The sequence below is a fragment of the Notothenia rossii genome (genome assembly GCF_949606895.1).
Source record: "Notothenia rossii genome assembly, chromosome: 4".
NCBI lineage: Eukaryota > Metazoa > Chordata > Actinopteri > Perciformes > Nototheniidae > Notothenia > Notothenia rossii.
In genome coordinates, this window is record NC_136902.1 from 3,261,232 (window position 1) to 3,278,578 (window position 17,347).

Here is a 17,347-nt window from a genome sequence, read left to right on the forward strand (position 1 = left end):
CTTCTACTTTTACTCAAGTACAAGATCTGAGTACTTCTACTTTTACTCAAGTACAAGATCTGAATACTTCTACTTTTATTCAAGTATAAGATCTGAGTACTTCTACTTTTACTCAAGTACCAGATCTGAGTACTTCTACTTTTACTCAAGCACAAGATCTGAGTACTTCTACTTTTAATCAAGCACAAGATCTGAGTACTTCTACTTTGACTCAAGCACAAGATCTGAGTACTTCTACTGTTACTCAAGAACAAGACCTGAGTACTTCTACTTTTACTCAAGAACAAGACCTGAGTACTTCTACTTTTACTCAAGTACAAGATCTGAGTACTTTACTTTTACTCAAGCACCAGATCTGAGTACTTCTACTTTTACTCAACCACAAGATCTGAGTACTTCTACTTTTACTCAAGTACAAGATCTGAGTACTTCTACTTTGACTCAAGCACAAGATCTGAGTACTTCTCCCCCCTCTGAAATAAAGTAGTATTTCTACTCCATTATAAAACATGTATCTGATATATAAATATTAAAAAGGAAACACACGGTCTGAGTTCGATAGCTCATCGTTTTATTCAATGACTGACATCAGGAGGAGCCGTGCAGCGCTGCTGTTGGGAAACCACTGGAGCTTTTTTTAGTTTTTTTTATCGTTTTTATTTTCATAGCGTTGATGCAACACTGAGAAAGCGCTATTTCCAAACAACACAGGTCCCTCATCAGAGATATGTAAGAGAATCTCACCTGGACAGATTTGCATGAAACATACAAATGAAACAGGTTCAACCTTTTTCTTTTGACTTTTTGTTTCACATATAATAATAAATATCCATACCTATAAACACTCCAACAAAAAAAGAAATCAAACATATTGAGTCACAGGTACTGGAAAAAAGCTCCACTTTGAAATCACAATGATAAATGTACAAAACAATAGACATCTCGTATAAATGTTAATGGTGTTTTCCGTTAAATTAAAGTTGGAGATTCAGTTTTTCCTGAGGTTTATGGTTCCCCTTACAAAGGCCAGGAGAGGGGAATGGCTTTTAGGTAAGAATGACAACAGGTCAAAGTGTCCCTTCAGGTACCGGGACATTTAGAGAACCGGGGAACTCAAATATTCGGAGCACTTCACGTGGTCACAAATGCATTTAGGCCACTTTCTAAAAACAGCTGATTCAATATTTGCTGGTCCACTTTGAGAAGTTGTGACGCTCCCTTTTACTTAAGATTTCTTTCTTTTTCTTTTTTTAACGCTGGAAGCCACAACAAGCAGCCGACCAGCAATGAAACAACAACAACAATAACAACAACAGCAACAACAACATAAAGAAGAATCTGCAACAGATCCAAAGGTTTCAAAGGTGAGGATAATAAAAGAAATGAGAAGAACGCAAAAGTATTCTGAAAAACTGTACATGTAAACATCACACTTTCACTGAGTCCATAAAAACCAGAGGATTGGGGGGAGGGGGGAGGGGGGGGGGGTACAAAGCTTCACACAGGTTACAGTACGAGCTCCTGCACGGCTTCAGTTTCAGTGCAGGAGAGGCAACAGTTGAAATCATATGAATAACGATATAAGACCACCACCAAGTGATAAGTTAAAACAAGCAACCACAGTGCTGTACCCACGTTAGAAAAACACTCTTTGTACAGCTATACATTTATCTGACCACTTTAATCCACGAGCTACCAGGGCAATCTTTAATCAACACCAATAGATTACATTGTCCAGTCAATACAAAGAGAAGATCCATCGGGCATGTTCAAAAGTAAACAAAAACAAACAACAACGTGACAACAGAGAGGTCGTCGCCGATCACAGGAACTCCAGCACGAGTAGCTCAGCGTTAAAAAGACGGTTTCACACATCTGCAAGCTAGGGTTTTTAAAAACGAGACGACGTGAAGTCACCGAGGAGACGAGGAAGACACGTGTGAGGAAACCACGTTCAACTTTAAAATACGTCTGTGAGAGCCCAGAGGAGGAGGAGGAGGAGGAGGAGGGTGATGAAGAGGAGTCAGGATGGTCTGTTTCATAAAGGAAACCTGCTTTTGATCGGCAGGCAACGTCCAAATGATTTAGTGTGCCAGTAAACGTTTTAGTGTGTCCAGAAACAGTCAAGTTGGAGATACAGGGATTGAATTAGATCAGACTGAAATACTCTTTTGTGCACCAGTCCATTCTAAAATGAAATACAGAGTTTAACACCAGATCAAACGCACGTCTAAGGGTCTTCAACATATTGTGTTTAGTGATTTTAATGTGATTCTAAATGCCTGATTCCTCGCTTCTTGTCTTATTGTCCTCGTTGATTTTGCAAAAGGAGCTGCTGTGATGCAAGACAAATTGCAGACTTGATCTGACTGTTAAAGTATAATTCTGTATGCAGTATGCACACAAGCTAGCATGATGTCCTGGTGCATCTGGTCACGTTTTGCAGTGTGCACGCTTTTCCGGCTGCACCCATAGTCCTTTATGCAGCAGGGATATAAGCAAAGTTCAAATGTGCAATATAATGAAGTAGTTTGTACGTACTTCATAAGAGCAGCTGCAGTGTGGACTAAAGCTAAGAGAGTATGGGATTTCCAATGTGCTTTTAGAATGGTATGCACAATTAGAGTGTCATTTTTCGTTTTTAAATATATGCGTCAACATATTGAAATTAGGGCTGCTCGATTGTGGCAAAAATCATAATCTCGATTATTTGGGTCAATAATTGATATCACGATTATTAAAAACGATTATCCATTTGCTTTGAAAACGACCATTTATTGGAGAACATTTTTGAACAGTATGTTTTTAACAGTTGATTACTCTGAACTTTAAGTATAATTCAACTGAAAAACGCAAAAAAAACAAAAAAAAATTAAGAATTAAAAAAAAATCGTTTTATTTCGATTACGTTGTTTTCGTAATCGTTGCAAGCCATAATCGTAATCGCGATTAAAATACGATTAATTGAGCAGCCCTTAAAATGCAACTAAACTTGTACAAATCCAATCATCCACCTGATAACTTCATCGCTTGTGCTTTAACTTCTCGTGATGTAGTGACTGTTGGTTGCAGAATGTAATGGCTCTGGAATAAAGACTCCTCAGCTCCCGCAGCTTTCAGGTGTCATTTCATCACAAAGATTTTAGGGCTTCATGTTCCTAAAAACGCTTATTATCTCAACGTCTTCCTACCAAAAGATTGACTTGGATATGATGAGAATAGTTGACCTGGAACATGCAGCTCAAAGAAAGCTTTTACACTGTTAATTGCAGTGATTTTTTTGTCATCTTTAACATGAATGGGCGGCTGTGGCTCAGTGGATAGTGTGCTGGACTTCGAATCAGGGGGTAGCAAGTTTGAGTCCCACTGCAGTCAGCATGTCGTTGTGTCCCTGGGCAAGACACTTCACCCCAAAGTGCTCCTGTGGGGATTGTCCACAGTACTGAATGTATGTTAGTTGCTTTGGATAAAAGTGTCATTTAATTAATTGAAAGTGCGTTCTGTCTGTTCCCTCTCCTGTGATTTGATGCGCCTGGTGTCGCAGGTTTGTTTCTCAAAGTGCATGAAACAAATCAGACTTTATGAAACAGAATTCATCCTGCTCCTGCTTTCCAAACCCGTCTGTAATGAGCTCCATTAGTTTCATAGACACGCAGATTCAAAGCTGCTGCTGTCCTCTTCGTTCTAATCAGTTCTGGATTTGTTTGAACTGAAGCTGACATAAACTCCAAACGAGGTAAAACACACTCAAATCTCTGTGTTTCGTTTCCGTAATCCTGAGCCATAAAGTGCTTCCAAACTTGCAGAAGATAAATGAATTTCAAATGTAATGCAAGCCCAATCATGACATGGGAATATAAATAAAGTAAACATGATAATTTAGCGTGTAGCTCCAGCTCCAAGGACTGATTCTCGATAAATAACTGATTTGATTTGATAAGATTTGTGATAAATACAGAAATATATCTCTCTAAACTTTGACCAATCAACAAGGAGCGAGCCTCGTTTGTCCTTGTTGGGAATGTTTTCAGCCTTTAAATCACAGATTGATGTCGTACAAACACTTTTTACACAAACACACCACAGCTTACACGAGAACCACTTAAAAAAAATTAAAAAAAAGGGAATAAAAAACACTTTTTGTGCCGAGTGACTCACCGTTAAAAGTGTCTGTTGTGAGACTGTGCTCTAGATACACACACACACACACACACACACACACACACACACACACACACACACACACACACACACACACACACACACACACACACACACACACACACACACACACACACACACACACACACACACACACACACACACACACACACACACACACACACACACACACACACACACACACACTAGCAGAAAGCTGAGAGAGTAAACTGTGATGTGATTACATATTTTTCTAAGATTGTCTCTTGCTTCTTTTTCAGACGTGATGTAATGAGAACGAGGGTTAGACACAGCTGAGGTCAGAGAGTGAGCACACACACACACACACACACACATTTCCTCACCAACACACACACACACACACACACACACATTACTGCGATGCTCAAATGTGCTCCTTTTTCAACCTTAAAAAACACTCACAGGACGATTTCCTTCACACTAAAATAAAAAACAAGACGTGCAACATCGAGTCTCGTTTTTCTGCCAGGTCCCGTTTTGACGGATGATCCCGATCAGTTAGCGAGAAAGATCACGACAAACGACAACATTGAATTCGGCTACAATGCTGCACGGGATATCAATTCATTTTTTTTTTTTTACTACATCTGTACGGGAGGAGATTGTTGGCGAAATACCTTTTTTTAAAACGCTTCTCAGTAAGCACACCATTACTGATTATCTCTTGAAATATTGCACCGTGTTCCTCTCGTTCCCGCTCAAACAATATATTCATCTCCTTTTCTTTCCCTGACAAGTGTCTGCGACCTCCATTTTGCATACCTGGGCTCCTTTGTCCTTTGTGACTAATGAGAAATTGCCCATGATAGAAATATTTGTAATAAAATAACAGAAATAAAGTCGGGTAATGAGTCTGTTTCTCTCACGTCTAAACATCTGGAAACACTTGTCGAGGTATAGCTTTGACGGATCTGTTTGAATATGTAAAAATGTCTGACACTTTCCTATTTTCATCGTACTCTCTCTACTCTTTTTGTGTGAAGTCTGCACAATTTTCCGTAGCCGTTGAGGTCGACACGTCGGTGGATTTAGCAGCGAATCGTCTGCAAAACGCTCCACATTTAGAGAATTAACTCTACGTAGAAATCCTCGATTCACACCACGGCTGTGTAAAAGTAGAAACGAGCTAATGACGCTAAATCACTGCTACTAATTTGTCCAAACTCCTGCTTTAAAACGAGCCGTCACAATCACAGCTGATTTTAAGTTCCTGCAGAACTTTCACGTCGCTTCCTGAGACGAATGGAGGGTTTTTGAGAGTGTGAGCTTGAGAATGGGATGAATGGCTACAGATAAACAGGGCACTAAGGTCAGAGTGAGCCAGATGCATAAAGAAAGGGGGGTCTTTTGAGTCTCTGGGGGGGGGGTCTGGGATCAGTTCTGCTGCAGGATCAGGTTCTCCAGCTCGTCGGCGGAGCGCAGCAGGAAGGCAGCGGAGTCTCGGTACCCGGCGATCAGCTGACGCACCGCCGTGACCTCCGGGAGGCTGAGCTGAGCCGAGGCGCCCCCCCCACCGCCCCCCTGACCCTGGCTGCTGGAGGAGGAGGAGGAGGAGGAGGAGGGGGGGGCCGCGATGGACTTCATGCTGAGATCTGTGGGACCTGAAGAACACAGAGACAAAGATTCAATCGATCAATAGACAACGTTAATCCACAGAGGGGGGAAGAAGTGGAGTGTTAGAACAATCTCCCTGTTCCCCGGCTTGAGCTTCAATCTCAGGATCCATGTATCTCTGATCCTCTCAAGAATGGAAGGAGTCAAAACAAAAAAGAGAATTCGTTAAAAATCTGACTTTTTCTCAAAAAATCTGACTTTTTCTCCAAATTCTGACTTTTTCTCAAAAATCTCAAATATTCTCGAAATCTCAAATATTCTCAAAATTCTGACTTTTTTCTCAAAGATCTGACTTTTTCTCAAAAATCTCAAATATTCTGAAAAATCTCAAATATTCTCCAAATTCTGACTTTTTCTCAAAATTCTGACTTTTTCTCAAAATTCTGACTTTTTCTCAAAAATATGACAAATATTCTCAAAATTCTGACTTTTTTCTCAAAAATCTGACTTTTTCTCAAAAGTATGACAAATATTCTCAAAATTCTGACTTTTTTCTCAAAGATCTGAATTTTTCTCAAAAATCTCAAATATTCTCAAAAATCTCAAATATTCTCAAAAATCTCAAATAATCTCAAAATTCTGACTTTTTCTCAAAATTCTGACTCTCTCTCAAAATTCGGACTTTTTTCTCAAAAATCTCAAAAATCTGACTTTTTCTCAAAAAAATATCACTTTTTCTCAAAATTCGGATTTTTTCTCAAAAATCTAAAAATTCGGACTTTTTCTCAAAATTTCAAAATTCTGACTTTTTCTGGATACTTAAAAATGTTGCTAATCCCTGGTCCCCGGTTTGAGCTTGAATCTCAGGATCCATGTATCTGTGATCCTCTCCAGAATGGAAGTAGTCATCACATACAGAGCATCAACTAGTTCCTGAACAGTGTCCTTCACATGCTGATATCCAAGAGAGGGAGTTACACAGTCACAAGATGGAGGAATAGAAAGCAGTATTCAATAGGCGCGTTCACACCGCAGTACTTTTCCCACTTTAGTTCCGAAATGTCGCGTTCACACCAAAAAGAGCCGGAACTAAAATTAGTTCCTGAGAACCTTTCCACCCCCTTTTCAAAAAAAATATGACTTTTTCTCAAAAATATTAATTTTTCTCACAAATCTCAAAAATATGACTTTCTGAATACTTAACATTTTTAATAATCAGTGGTACCCAGCTTGAGCTTCAACCTCAGGATCCATGTATGTGTGATCCTCTCCAGAATGGAAGTAGTCATCACATACAGAGCATCAACTAGTTCCTGAACAGTGTCCTTCAGTCACAGGATGTGCTCTGCATGTGTGACCATTAAAGAGGGTCTCATCCCTCCACTTACAGCAGCAGCGTGTTGAATCCCCTCTATCAGCCTCATTATTGATCTCCTCACCGTTGGTCTGCGTGTTCCCGGCGCTGGGCGGCACCCCCCCGTACCGCAGGTTGAAGTTCAGACCTCCGTTGGTCAACAGCTGCTCCTGGGCGAAGGCGGCGCTGGAGATGCTGAAACCAGACGGAGTCAGAGAGGCGGGGTCTCTGGAGCTCGACTTCTCCCCGGAGGACGGTTCATCCTGAGGGGAGATAAAGGATCGGAGGTAAAGACGATGCATCCGAGCCCCTTCCTCTAAAATCAGAGATGGCAAAGTACACACATCCTTTACTCAAGTAGAAGTACAGATACTGGTGTTTAAAAATACTCTGGTGAAAGTAGAAGTACTGACTAAACTTCTTTACTCAAGTCAAAGTAAAGAGGCTTTGAAATGTACTTCAGTAAAAAGTACCCATAACTAGCAGCTGTTTTAAAGAGTACCTGACCTCCCTTTATATTAATAGAACAATAATGTCATTGTTAGCTAATGAATGTTTCCATGGTGACCAACGGCAACATGACAACGTTTCCATTGGTCCCTCTTCTTTAGAGAAGACCAGGAAATGATGGATACACGGATCGTGTTCAAATCAATAGGCACGCAATGACTCTAAATAATAATGATCACGCCACCAAACACACATTCAGACTAAAGGAACCAGCCTGTTTGGAAAATGAGAGAAGTAGAAAGTACAGGTATTTGAGTTCAACATGTAAGAAGTAGAAAGTACAGGTATTTGTGTTCAACATGTAAGAAGTAGAAAGTACAGGTATTTGTGTTCAACATGTAAGAAGTTGTCAGAAAAATAAGTAGTGGAGTAAAGTACTGATACCAGAAACATGTACTTCAGTACAGTAACTAAGTATTTGTACTCCACTACTTCCCCCCTCTGGTCCTTTGTATGAATATGTTTGAGAAACACTCTAGACCCCTGCTGGGTGAAACCCGTAGATCCTCACCGCGGGGTAAGAGTCCAGACGCATCCTCTTGGCAGCGTTTCTGGTTTCGTTATCGCAGGCGGTGGCGAGGATGTTCTCCGCCGTCACCGAGGTGAGGTGAGGGGGGGTCGGTCGGATCTGGAACAGAGAGAGGGTTTAAAGACGTGAAACACGGGACCTATTGAGATGTATGAAGCGCTGGAAGCATTCATTCATCACCATGACTACAAAAGAGCCCCTGGCACTAATTATATTTTATTTGTATTTACTTGCACATCTCAAAAGATTCATTCATGTTATCTGTTTCATGTGTTCAATGTCTTGTATTCATGTTGCAGTGCTGGAGGAGCCTGGGACTCATTTCCATATCTACACTGTAAGACAATAAAGCCTTGAAACTTGAATATATTTTCATTTAAGGACGACAACTCAATAAAACCGTTTTGTTTTGATGGTGCACGGACATTTGGGTATAAACTGCAAAAACCAAATCACGCATTGAGCAATAAGACGACCCCCTTCTAGTGAAAAGCCAACACTCAGAACGCTGACATACTGGGGTTCATTACACGGTCTGGAAGCTACCAAAGATGCTCCGACATTAAAGAGGACATTGTTGTGAAATGGTAAAAATGGCGTGGCCTTAAAGGACACATGTCATGGCCTTTTCCACTGATCATAATTCCATTGTTGAGGTATACTAAAATAGAAAAATACTGTGCAATTTTTCAAACTCACATTGGTTTCGCATACATTCTCTGTAAAGTATGTGTATTCGGCAGTATTCACTTTCTCCACTAAACGGCTCGCTGCAGCTCCCCCTCCCCCCCTCCCCCGTGATTTCCTTGTTTAGCGATACACAGCCAAACACAGCCAAACTCAACCTGAACACACACAAAGTCACAGCCGAAATAAAAACAATAAGTGTGGCTTGATATTGAGTAAGAAAAAGGTTTATAGGTTGATAAACGCTGTGAGAATGGGTCTTCAGAGAGAATTTCGCGCGATCCCAACTGTCTGTTATCAGCCTGCAGCACGGAGCAGAAATCAGCAGGGCTGCCTGCACTGAGTGTGTGTGTGTGGATTGGTCAATATGGACCAATTAGCGGGGGCTTAACGTAACGGCTCCGCGGACGTAACGTAACGGCTCCACGGATTGGCCCATTTAGTTCCGGGTACGTGCTTATGTTTCACCAACGAGGCGTTTTGGGGAGGTCTTCTCTGTGTTAGAGTTTTACTCGCTACAGGGTGTACTTTGAGGGTTTTGAATCTGCAGACCGTTTACATGCATAACAACCTTCATAACACACAAGGGGACGGGTAATAACCGGAAAAGCATGACACGTGACCTTTAATGTATTTCTATTTAATTGATCCAACATTAGATAATAACACAGCTCCAAGTTAACGCTAGTGTTGCATTGGGACGCACTTACAGTATGCGACTCAGCACTGGTCTCCAACTGAGTTCCTTTTCTCCTAAAATCTACTTTATTTGCTTCTGAAATGCTGAGAAGAAATACATTTAATTGGAAGTACTCAAGTAAAGAAGAAGTACCTCATAATTATACTTAAGTACTTGAGTAAAGGCACTTACATTCTACCTCAATTTCTTTTGGTATTTTATTTGGGGGCTGTCCCATTTCCATAGGCGTAATTTATACTGGGGACGCTGGGGGACATGTCTCAACTGCTCTGAAAATAGCATAAACAAATAATTGTACACTTTGAAAATTGCATTATTTGCAAAAGATAATCTGGAGCACTGTTCTCACTTTCTGGGAGTATTTCTGGTAACAGAAGCGGTGCCTTTTGGACCTGGGACACATTTGATTTTAGTAATAATTGAATAGAGAATAGCTTTGCAGCAGCGTAGCATAGTTACTGGGCTAGATGTACAAACAGTATTGTAAGCATATGTATGGACGGGAGTATTGTTTTTGGGGCGGATTGATGCAGAAGTGGTTTTTAAATCTGAGAAAAGTGGCTAACGCAGTTAATTAATCAGAGATGGCAAAAGTACACACATCCTTTACTCGAGTAGAAGTACAGATACTCGTGTTTAAAGATACTCTGGTGAAAGTAGAAGTACTGACTAAACTTCTTTACTCAAGTCAAAGTAAAGAGGCTTTGAAATGTACTTCAGTAAAAAGTACCCATAACTAGCAGCTGTTTTAAAGAGTACCTGACCTCCCTTTATATTAATAGAACAATAATGTCATTGTTAGCTAATTAATGTTTCCATGGTGACCAACGGCAACATGACAACGTTTTCATTGGTCCCTCTTCTTTAGAGAAGACCAGGAAATGATGGATACACGGATCGTGTTCAAATCAATAGGCACGCAATGACTCTAAATAATAATGATCACGCCACCAAACACACATTCAGACTAAAGGAACCAGCCTGTTTGGAAAATGAGAGAAGTAGAAAGTACAGGTATTTGAGTTCAACATGTAAGAAGTAGAAAGTACAGGTATTTGAGTTCAACATGTAAGAAGTAGAAAGTACAGGTATTTGAGTTCAACATGTGAGAAGTAGAAAGTACAGGTATTTGTGTTCAACATGTAAGAAGTAGAAAGTACAGGTATTTGAGTTCAACGTGTAAGAAGTAGAAAGTACAGGTATTTGTGTTCAACATGTAAGAAGTAGAAAGTTGTGGTGGAGTAAAGTACTGATACCAGAAAAATGTACTTAAGTACAGTAACAAAGTATTTGTACTCCACTACCCCCTCTGACTGTTTGTGGTGTTAATAGAGTTTTATTGGGGGTCCTCTGTACCTCGAAGCCACTCTTCTTCAGGCGCCGGCAGGACTTGAGGTAGGTGCGGATGCGTTTGCGGGATCGCCCCTCGAACTCGGGGAACTGCCGGCCGCACGACTCCAGGATGGCCTGGATCTTCTCCTTGGGCTGTTTGGAGATGGGCACCATGCGGTCCAGGTTCTCATCCACAAACAGACGCACAAACATCTGAAGAGGGGGGAGAGAGGGGGGGAGGGAGGGAGAGTGGAGCAGAATCAGCAAACCACCAACACCGTGCATGATTTGTTAATAAAATAATATCATATATTTTTTATATTTTAAAGTTAAAGTTCCATATGTTATACAATTGGTGCACATCCCTGGCTAACTCTTGGTGGATTTGAGGGAATGTACTGACACACATTTAGTCAAATTAACCTCTATATTTGTGTTTTGGATGTTTTCCCCCACTATCTTCCCCCCCTGGGAGGAGGAGACATGGAGAGAGGGGGAACAAAAGAGAGGGATGGGGGAGGTAGAGAGGATGAAGAGGAGGGGGAGGTAGAGAGGATGAAGAGGAGGGGGAGGATCATCGCTCAGATTCAGGACCTCTCTGTTGTTCAGGATGCTTCCCTGTAACTCTACCGCCATCAGACTGGGACACAAACACAGGATGGAATATAGAAATACTCACAGTGAGCATCTGCCTACGTTTAGTTCAGATATGAGAGTGTTCTTATATTTTCTAAGACGTTCATAACAAGCACACTTCTAGTTCAGCAGTGCAGGCTGATATTTAATGATTTATTTGTAAATGTTCTGGTTCAGGATATAAATCTTGGACACCAGACTCTCTAAACCACATGTGTCAAACTCAAGGCCCGGGGGCCAAATCAGGCCCGTGGTGGATTTAATTTCGGCCCGCAGGATAATTTCTAATTCCTATTAGATCTGGCCCGTCGGTATATTGCACCTTCACTCCATCCTGAGGGTCTCCCCAGCTCAGAGCCTGAGCCCAAACATTGATGACCTTGCACCCAAGATGAGATGCCAAGTATCTGAGCTAGCATCACAGAGCAGCACACTGAGTTTAATGGATGTTTCCTTCTGCACTTTCTCTCTCACGACAACAGGGCATGTTTGGTTTGTTCTTTGAGGGAAATAGTTTTGTTGAAGCTGTTGTTGGCCTGTGGGAAAATGTAATCATAAGAGATGACTCTGGAGAAGCTGCAGATAGAGCCATAAGAAATGAATGCAACTGATTATTTAATGTTTAATGTTGTTTTTATAGTTAATCCTTTAAGCTTTGTTAGTTCCAGGTTTAATATGTGCAATAAGTTCATTTCAATAAGTTCTGCAATAAACATTGAACCAGTCCGGCCCTCGACTAGTACCCATTTTTTAAATTTGGCCCACTGTGTGTTTGAGTTTGACACCCCTGATCTAACAGAACAGATAACTATCCATTACCAGCTCTCTTTGTCTGAACCTCAGGAGGGGAAAACCCATACTATAATATTAGTGTGGGAGCAAATCAAATCACTAGATCATCCAAATGTTTATTAATCCATGATGGGCATTGGACACCAGAGCAACCCAGAGCCTTCAACATGTAAAATAATAAATAAAATACGAGATGCTACGCGATGCACTCGGTTGAATACTTAACAGAACATTAATGTAGTTTTTTTTTTACGTTTTTGCAAGGTTTCAAATGCTTAATATTGATAATAAAAGGTTAATTTTGGACATGAGCTCCATGCAAACTTACATTAACAATGTGCAGTTCTTTTAAATAAAGAAATAATCTTAAAAATATACAACACAGTGTTATGGTCAAAGAAATAGTGAGCCGAAATGAGATTGAGAAAAAGAAAACGTGATTATTAAGTAATATCTTGATGAGAAAAGCCTCCCGAATTTTCAGGAATAAATTCACAAAACTACGAAAGAAAACTTGGTTGACTTTGCCTTTTTAAAGCCATACATTTGGGAGAATAAAACAAATACATTCTGAGTTTAAAGTCATAAATAAACATGAAAAACATGAATATTCTCTGAGATTCAATACAGGAATAAATTCACAAAACTACGAAAGAAAACTTGATTGTCATTTCGGTGTTAAAGGTGTGAATTTACGAGAAATATTTCGTGAGATTATAAAGTCATAAATCTCAAAATGTCCGTGAAATTCCTGGGAACGTTTTTCTTTTCAGAGGAACAATTAAGTGTGGCTCATTTTAAGGAGTTCCTGTTAAATCATAGCTATTATTCTGTATTCAAAGATAATTTCAGAGCTGTAATTAATTGGTGTTTTGCATGAATGTAATCACAGTGACTGATATTTTGTATATATTGATTTTTGTGCTTTTATTTAGGTCTTAATGTGTGCACATGTATGTCTGTTGATTATGTATATATAGATATATACATATTTTGATACATATTTTTATATATGTATTTTTCTATTCGGGATTGTTGGAAACGGTATTTCGATCTCTCTGTCTGTACACACAAACTCAGAGATTCACAATGAAGTTGACTTTCACTTTGATCGGCCCTCAGCAAATTCAAAAAGTATAATGTAATACTGCCCACAAAGGAAACTTGTGCTTGTCTTATATTGAACTTCTTAAATATATATTTCAAAAATATATTAAACAGTAGTATTCATGTGTTAATAAAACTACCTTTCAAATAAATTCAGTCAATTAAAGTTGGAAACATTTTCTAACATATCTAAGTTAGTTGATAAGAAAAAAGCCCAATGACTTATTTACATAACAAGCTTGAAATACAGCCTTCCTATTTCTCCTTATTATAATCAATCTGAGGCTTCTGCTTTAAGGGGTGAGCTGCCAACAGTCACAAGCATCATTTACCTACTTTGATTGATTTTGCTAACTTTTAAATGGGCCGAAGCCTGCGGGCTAGTTCAGGCAGTCAACTCGAGCACCAATGATACATTAACACAACCAACCAAACACAGTCTCCAAAACTTGCCGCTCTATTTAAGCTGCCAGATCTGCTTGCCTCTGCCTCGCTAATGCTGCTGCTCAGTCACATTGCTGATGCGTTCACGTGCTGCTGCTCGCCTGCCCCACCTAGACGCCAAACTCAAACTATATGCTGCTTCTAATAAACATAAAAAGAAACACGTGAGTGGTCTGACTGAACTGAACTTATGAGGCGATATACCTCTAGTGAGCGGCCCAGCCCTTCACATATTTTTCTGTATGTGGCCCTCTGTGAAAGAGTTTGGACCCCCCTGACTTTGACTTACGTTGAAGGCCTTCAGTCTCTCGGGGTCGCTCCCCTCGGCGTCGTTGATCTTGTCGCTGTCGTCGTGTTCGTCGTGATCGTCGTCATCTTCGTCGATCATCATCGCCCGGCCGGAGGTCAGATCCTCGGCGCTCATACTCACAGAGTCATAACTTCCTGAGCTGTAAGGCGGGGACTAGAGAGAGAAAACAGACAAGAGAGGAATCAGAGCTGTTACTGGTGATCCCTGTCTTAAAGACTTGGTCTTGACTTGGTTTCGACCTCTTAAAGTCTTGGTCTTGGTCTTGTCTTGGTCTTGTCTTGGTCTTGTCTTGGTCTCGACCTCTTAAAGTCTTGGTCTTGACCTCTTAAAGTCTTGGTCTTGTCTTGGTCTCGAACCTCTTAAAGTCTTGGTCTTGTCTTGGTCTTGTCTTGGTCTCGACCTTTTAAAGTACTGGTCTTGTCTTGGTCTTGGTCTTGTCTTGGTCTCGACCTCTTAAAGTCTTGGTCTCGACCTCTTAAAGTCTTGGTCTTGTCTTGATCTCGACCTCTAAAAGTCTTGGTCTTGTCTTGGTCTTGACTTGGTCTCGACCTCTTAAAGTCTTGGTCTCGACCTCTTAATGTCTTGGTCTTGACTTGGTATTGGTCTTGTCTTGGTCTCGATCTCTTAAAGTCTTGGTCTTGTCTTGGTCTCGATCTCTTAAAGTCTTGGTCTTGTCTTGGTCTCGACCTCTTAAAGTCTTGGTCTTGTCTTGGTCTCGACCTCTTAAAGTCTTGGTCTTGTCTTGGTCTCGACCTCTTAAAGTCTTGGTCTCGACTTGGTATTGGTCTTGTCTTGGTCTCGATCTCTTAAAGTCTTGGTCTTGTCTTGGTCTCGATCTCTTAAAGTCTTGGTCTTGTCTTGGTCTCGACCTCTTAATGTCTTGGTCTCGACCTCTTAAAGTCTTGGTCTTGACCTCTTAAAGTCTTGGTCTTGTCTTGGTCTCGACCTCTTCAAGTCTTGGTCTTGTCTTGGTCTCGACCTCTTCAAGTCTTGGTCTCGACTTGGTATTGGTCTTGTCTTTGTCTCGACCTCTTAAAGTCTCGGTCTTGTCTTGGCCTTGCTACTCTCCGGTCTTGGTAATGTCTTGGTCTCGGATAAGGTGGTCTCGACTACTATACTAGTTCTTTCACTAACCCTATCTACAAAGTCAATTATTGGCACTTATGGAGCTTTCCATTGCATCGTCCCTAGAGAAATACACATACATTGTTGTCTAAACTGCTATTTCTTTGCAATCTAAAGACCAAACCTACATTAACCTTCAGAGAGTGAGACCTGGATATCATGCATAATCAAACGTAGCATCAACACAATGTGAGAAATCCTTAGAATTGACCAGATCATTTAAAAAGCACATCACAATAACAACAACTCCTCACCTTGTTGTTGTTGTTGTACTCTGTTTTGACGGGGAACTTCCTGTGGTTTGTTGGCGACCCTCCCGCCGGCAGCAGTCTGTCGCTCAGGTTGACCGGCTGCTGGTCCTCAGAGGAGGAGGAGGGCGAGGAGGTGCTGAAGTCCAGAGGGGCATTCAGCCCGTTCTCCGTCACCTCCCCTCCATCTGGGGGGGGGTGCGGACCCTCGGGGGGGGGCAACCCGGGGGCACTGCCGCTCTCAGAGGACTCATCGTCTGACGGGGGGAAGAGGATTCAACATTCAAGGCTTTATTGTCATTTAAACATACAGTAGCTACAGTGGAGTTATAATAATAATACTCTTTATTTGTATTGCAGCTTTCATACAATAAGTGCAGTTCAAGGTGCTTCACATAGACATTCCACAGGAAATGTATATAACACAGCATATAGTTACCAGTAAAAGACATAAAAACAAAAAATAACATGGAGTAGACAAATAAAAAAAACATTTAGATTAAAGGTACAATGATGAAATTGTGCAATAAAAGGAGGATAGTGCAAATTCAATACACAATCAGGTGACAGGTTCAAATGCATGGCAGTGCATTGAGAAAGTGCAGCAGAGAGCAGGAGTCTGCTTCCTAAAGGCTAAATTATACAAATGTGTTTTGAGATTTTTTTTACGTTATGTCAATGAAAATCTTAGGTCACAGGCTCCTCCTCCAACAGTGCAACACAATACAACAGATCAAATAGGCCTAGTGCAAGTATTTGACAGCGTTAATGTGGGTTTGTTCACTGCAAAAAGCATCATATTTTCTGCAGGGGGGAGGGGGCTTCCTGCCTCGTGTATTGGGGTCAACTGTCAAAATCAGTAGAGCGATGCAGTGGTGAAGTATTATTGTAGACCCGCCCGGAAGTTAGCATCACAACTGCTGACTGGACAAAAACCCACTGGGATTCTTCCATCGGGTTTTTGGATTATGATGACACCGAGTGGATTGTTGACATCCACCTGGATCCATCTTCTTCTATAGACACATGATTTTTACAAGCATTTGGACTACCTATGTTGTAAATGTATTATCTTTTTAATTTACACACGACATCTATTGCACGTCTGTCCGTCCTGAGAGGGATCCTCCTCTGTTTCTCTCCCCGTGGTTTATAACATTTCTCACATTAACTGGGGGGTTTCTTTGGGGGTGTTTCCTTGTCCAATGTGAGGGTCCAAGGGCAGAGGATGTCATATTCATATTCTGTACAAACTGTGTAACAAGCCCCCTGAGCTAAATGTAAAATGTGTGATATAGGGCTATATAAATAAACTTTGATTGATTGATTAATTTTGGATTATTGCAAATAATAATTTCTGTGGCTAACACACATTTATTATACTTACAGGTTTTGTTCAGCAGGATAATCTCCACATATTAACAACACTTCATGATTTGTGAAGTAACTGACTACAGCACGGAACAAAATGATAACATCTCTTCAGCTTGTTTTGACCACAAACCTTATTTCACTATCTCCAAGACTTTCCCGCACATTTTTTAGCTTAGTTTTATTTTTTTGTTATTGTTTGTAAAGGGGAGCGTCTGATCTCCTCTGACATATTTATTGGATTGTATGCAGTCTTAAATGCGTGCAAAATACACTATATTTGATATATATAACACAGCTTGATGGAGGGACTGTCGGGGGAAGGGAACGTTCACTTCCTGCTGTGCTGATTCCTGCATATTCCCATAATATACTGTATCTGTTCCCCACCTTTAAACGTCCCCCAGAAACATATATTATCCATATCTGTGTCTTTTCTATCCTA

The 17,347-nt window shown here is 40.7% G+C and overlaps 1 protein-coding gene across 1 annotated transcript in view; it reads right to left on the reverse strand.

The window, feature by feature from the left end:
- Positions 1-2,903: 2,903 nt before the first annotated feature.
- The window catches only part of LOC307037688 (nucleolar protein 4-like), a gene marked incomplete at its 5' end in the record, with an annotated part of 28,616 nt that continues 14,172 nt past the window's right edge, over positions 2,904-17,347 (reverse strand). Inside the window, 6 exons of the mRNA XM_079678745.1 lie at positions 2,904-5,804; positions 7,197-7,374; positions 8,133-8,249; positions 10,894-11,082; positions 14,138-14,311; positions 15,538-15,788. Of these exons, the coding sequence (XP_079534871.1) occupies positions 5,578-5,804; positions 7,197-7,374; positions 8,133-8,249; positions 10,894-11,082; positions 14,138-14,311; positions 15,538-15,788 (1,136 nt within the window). The 3' untranslated portion in view covers positions 2,904-5,577. The remainder of the gene's footprint in view (positions 5,805-7,196; positions 7,375-8,132; positions 8,250-10,893; positions 11,083-14,137; positions 14,312-15,537; positions 15,789-17,347) is intronic.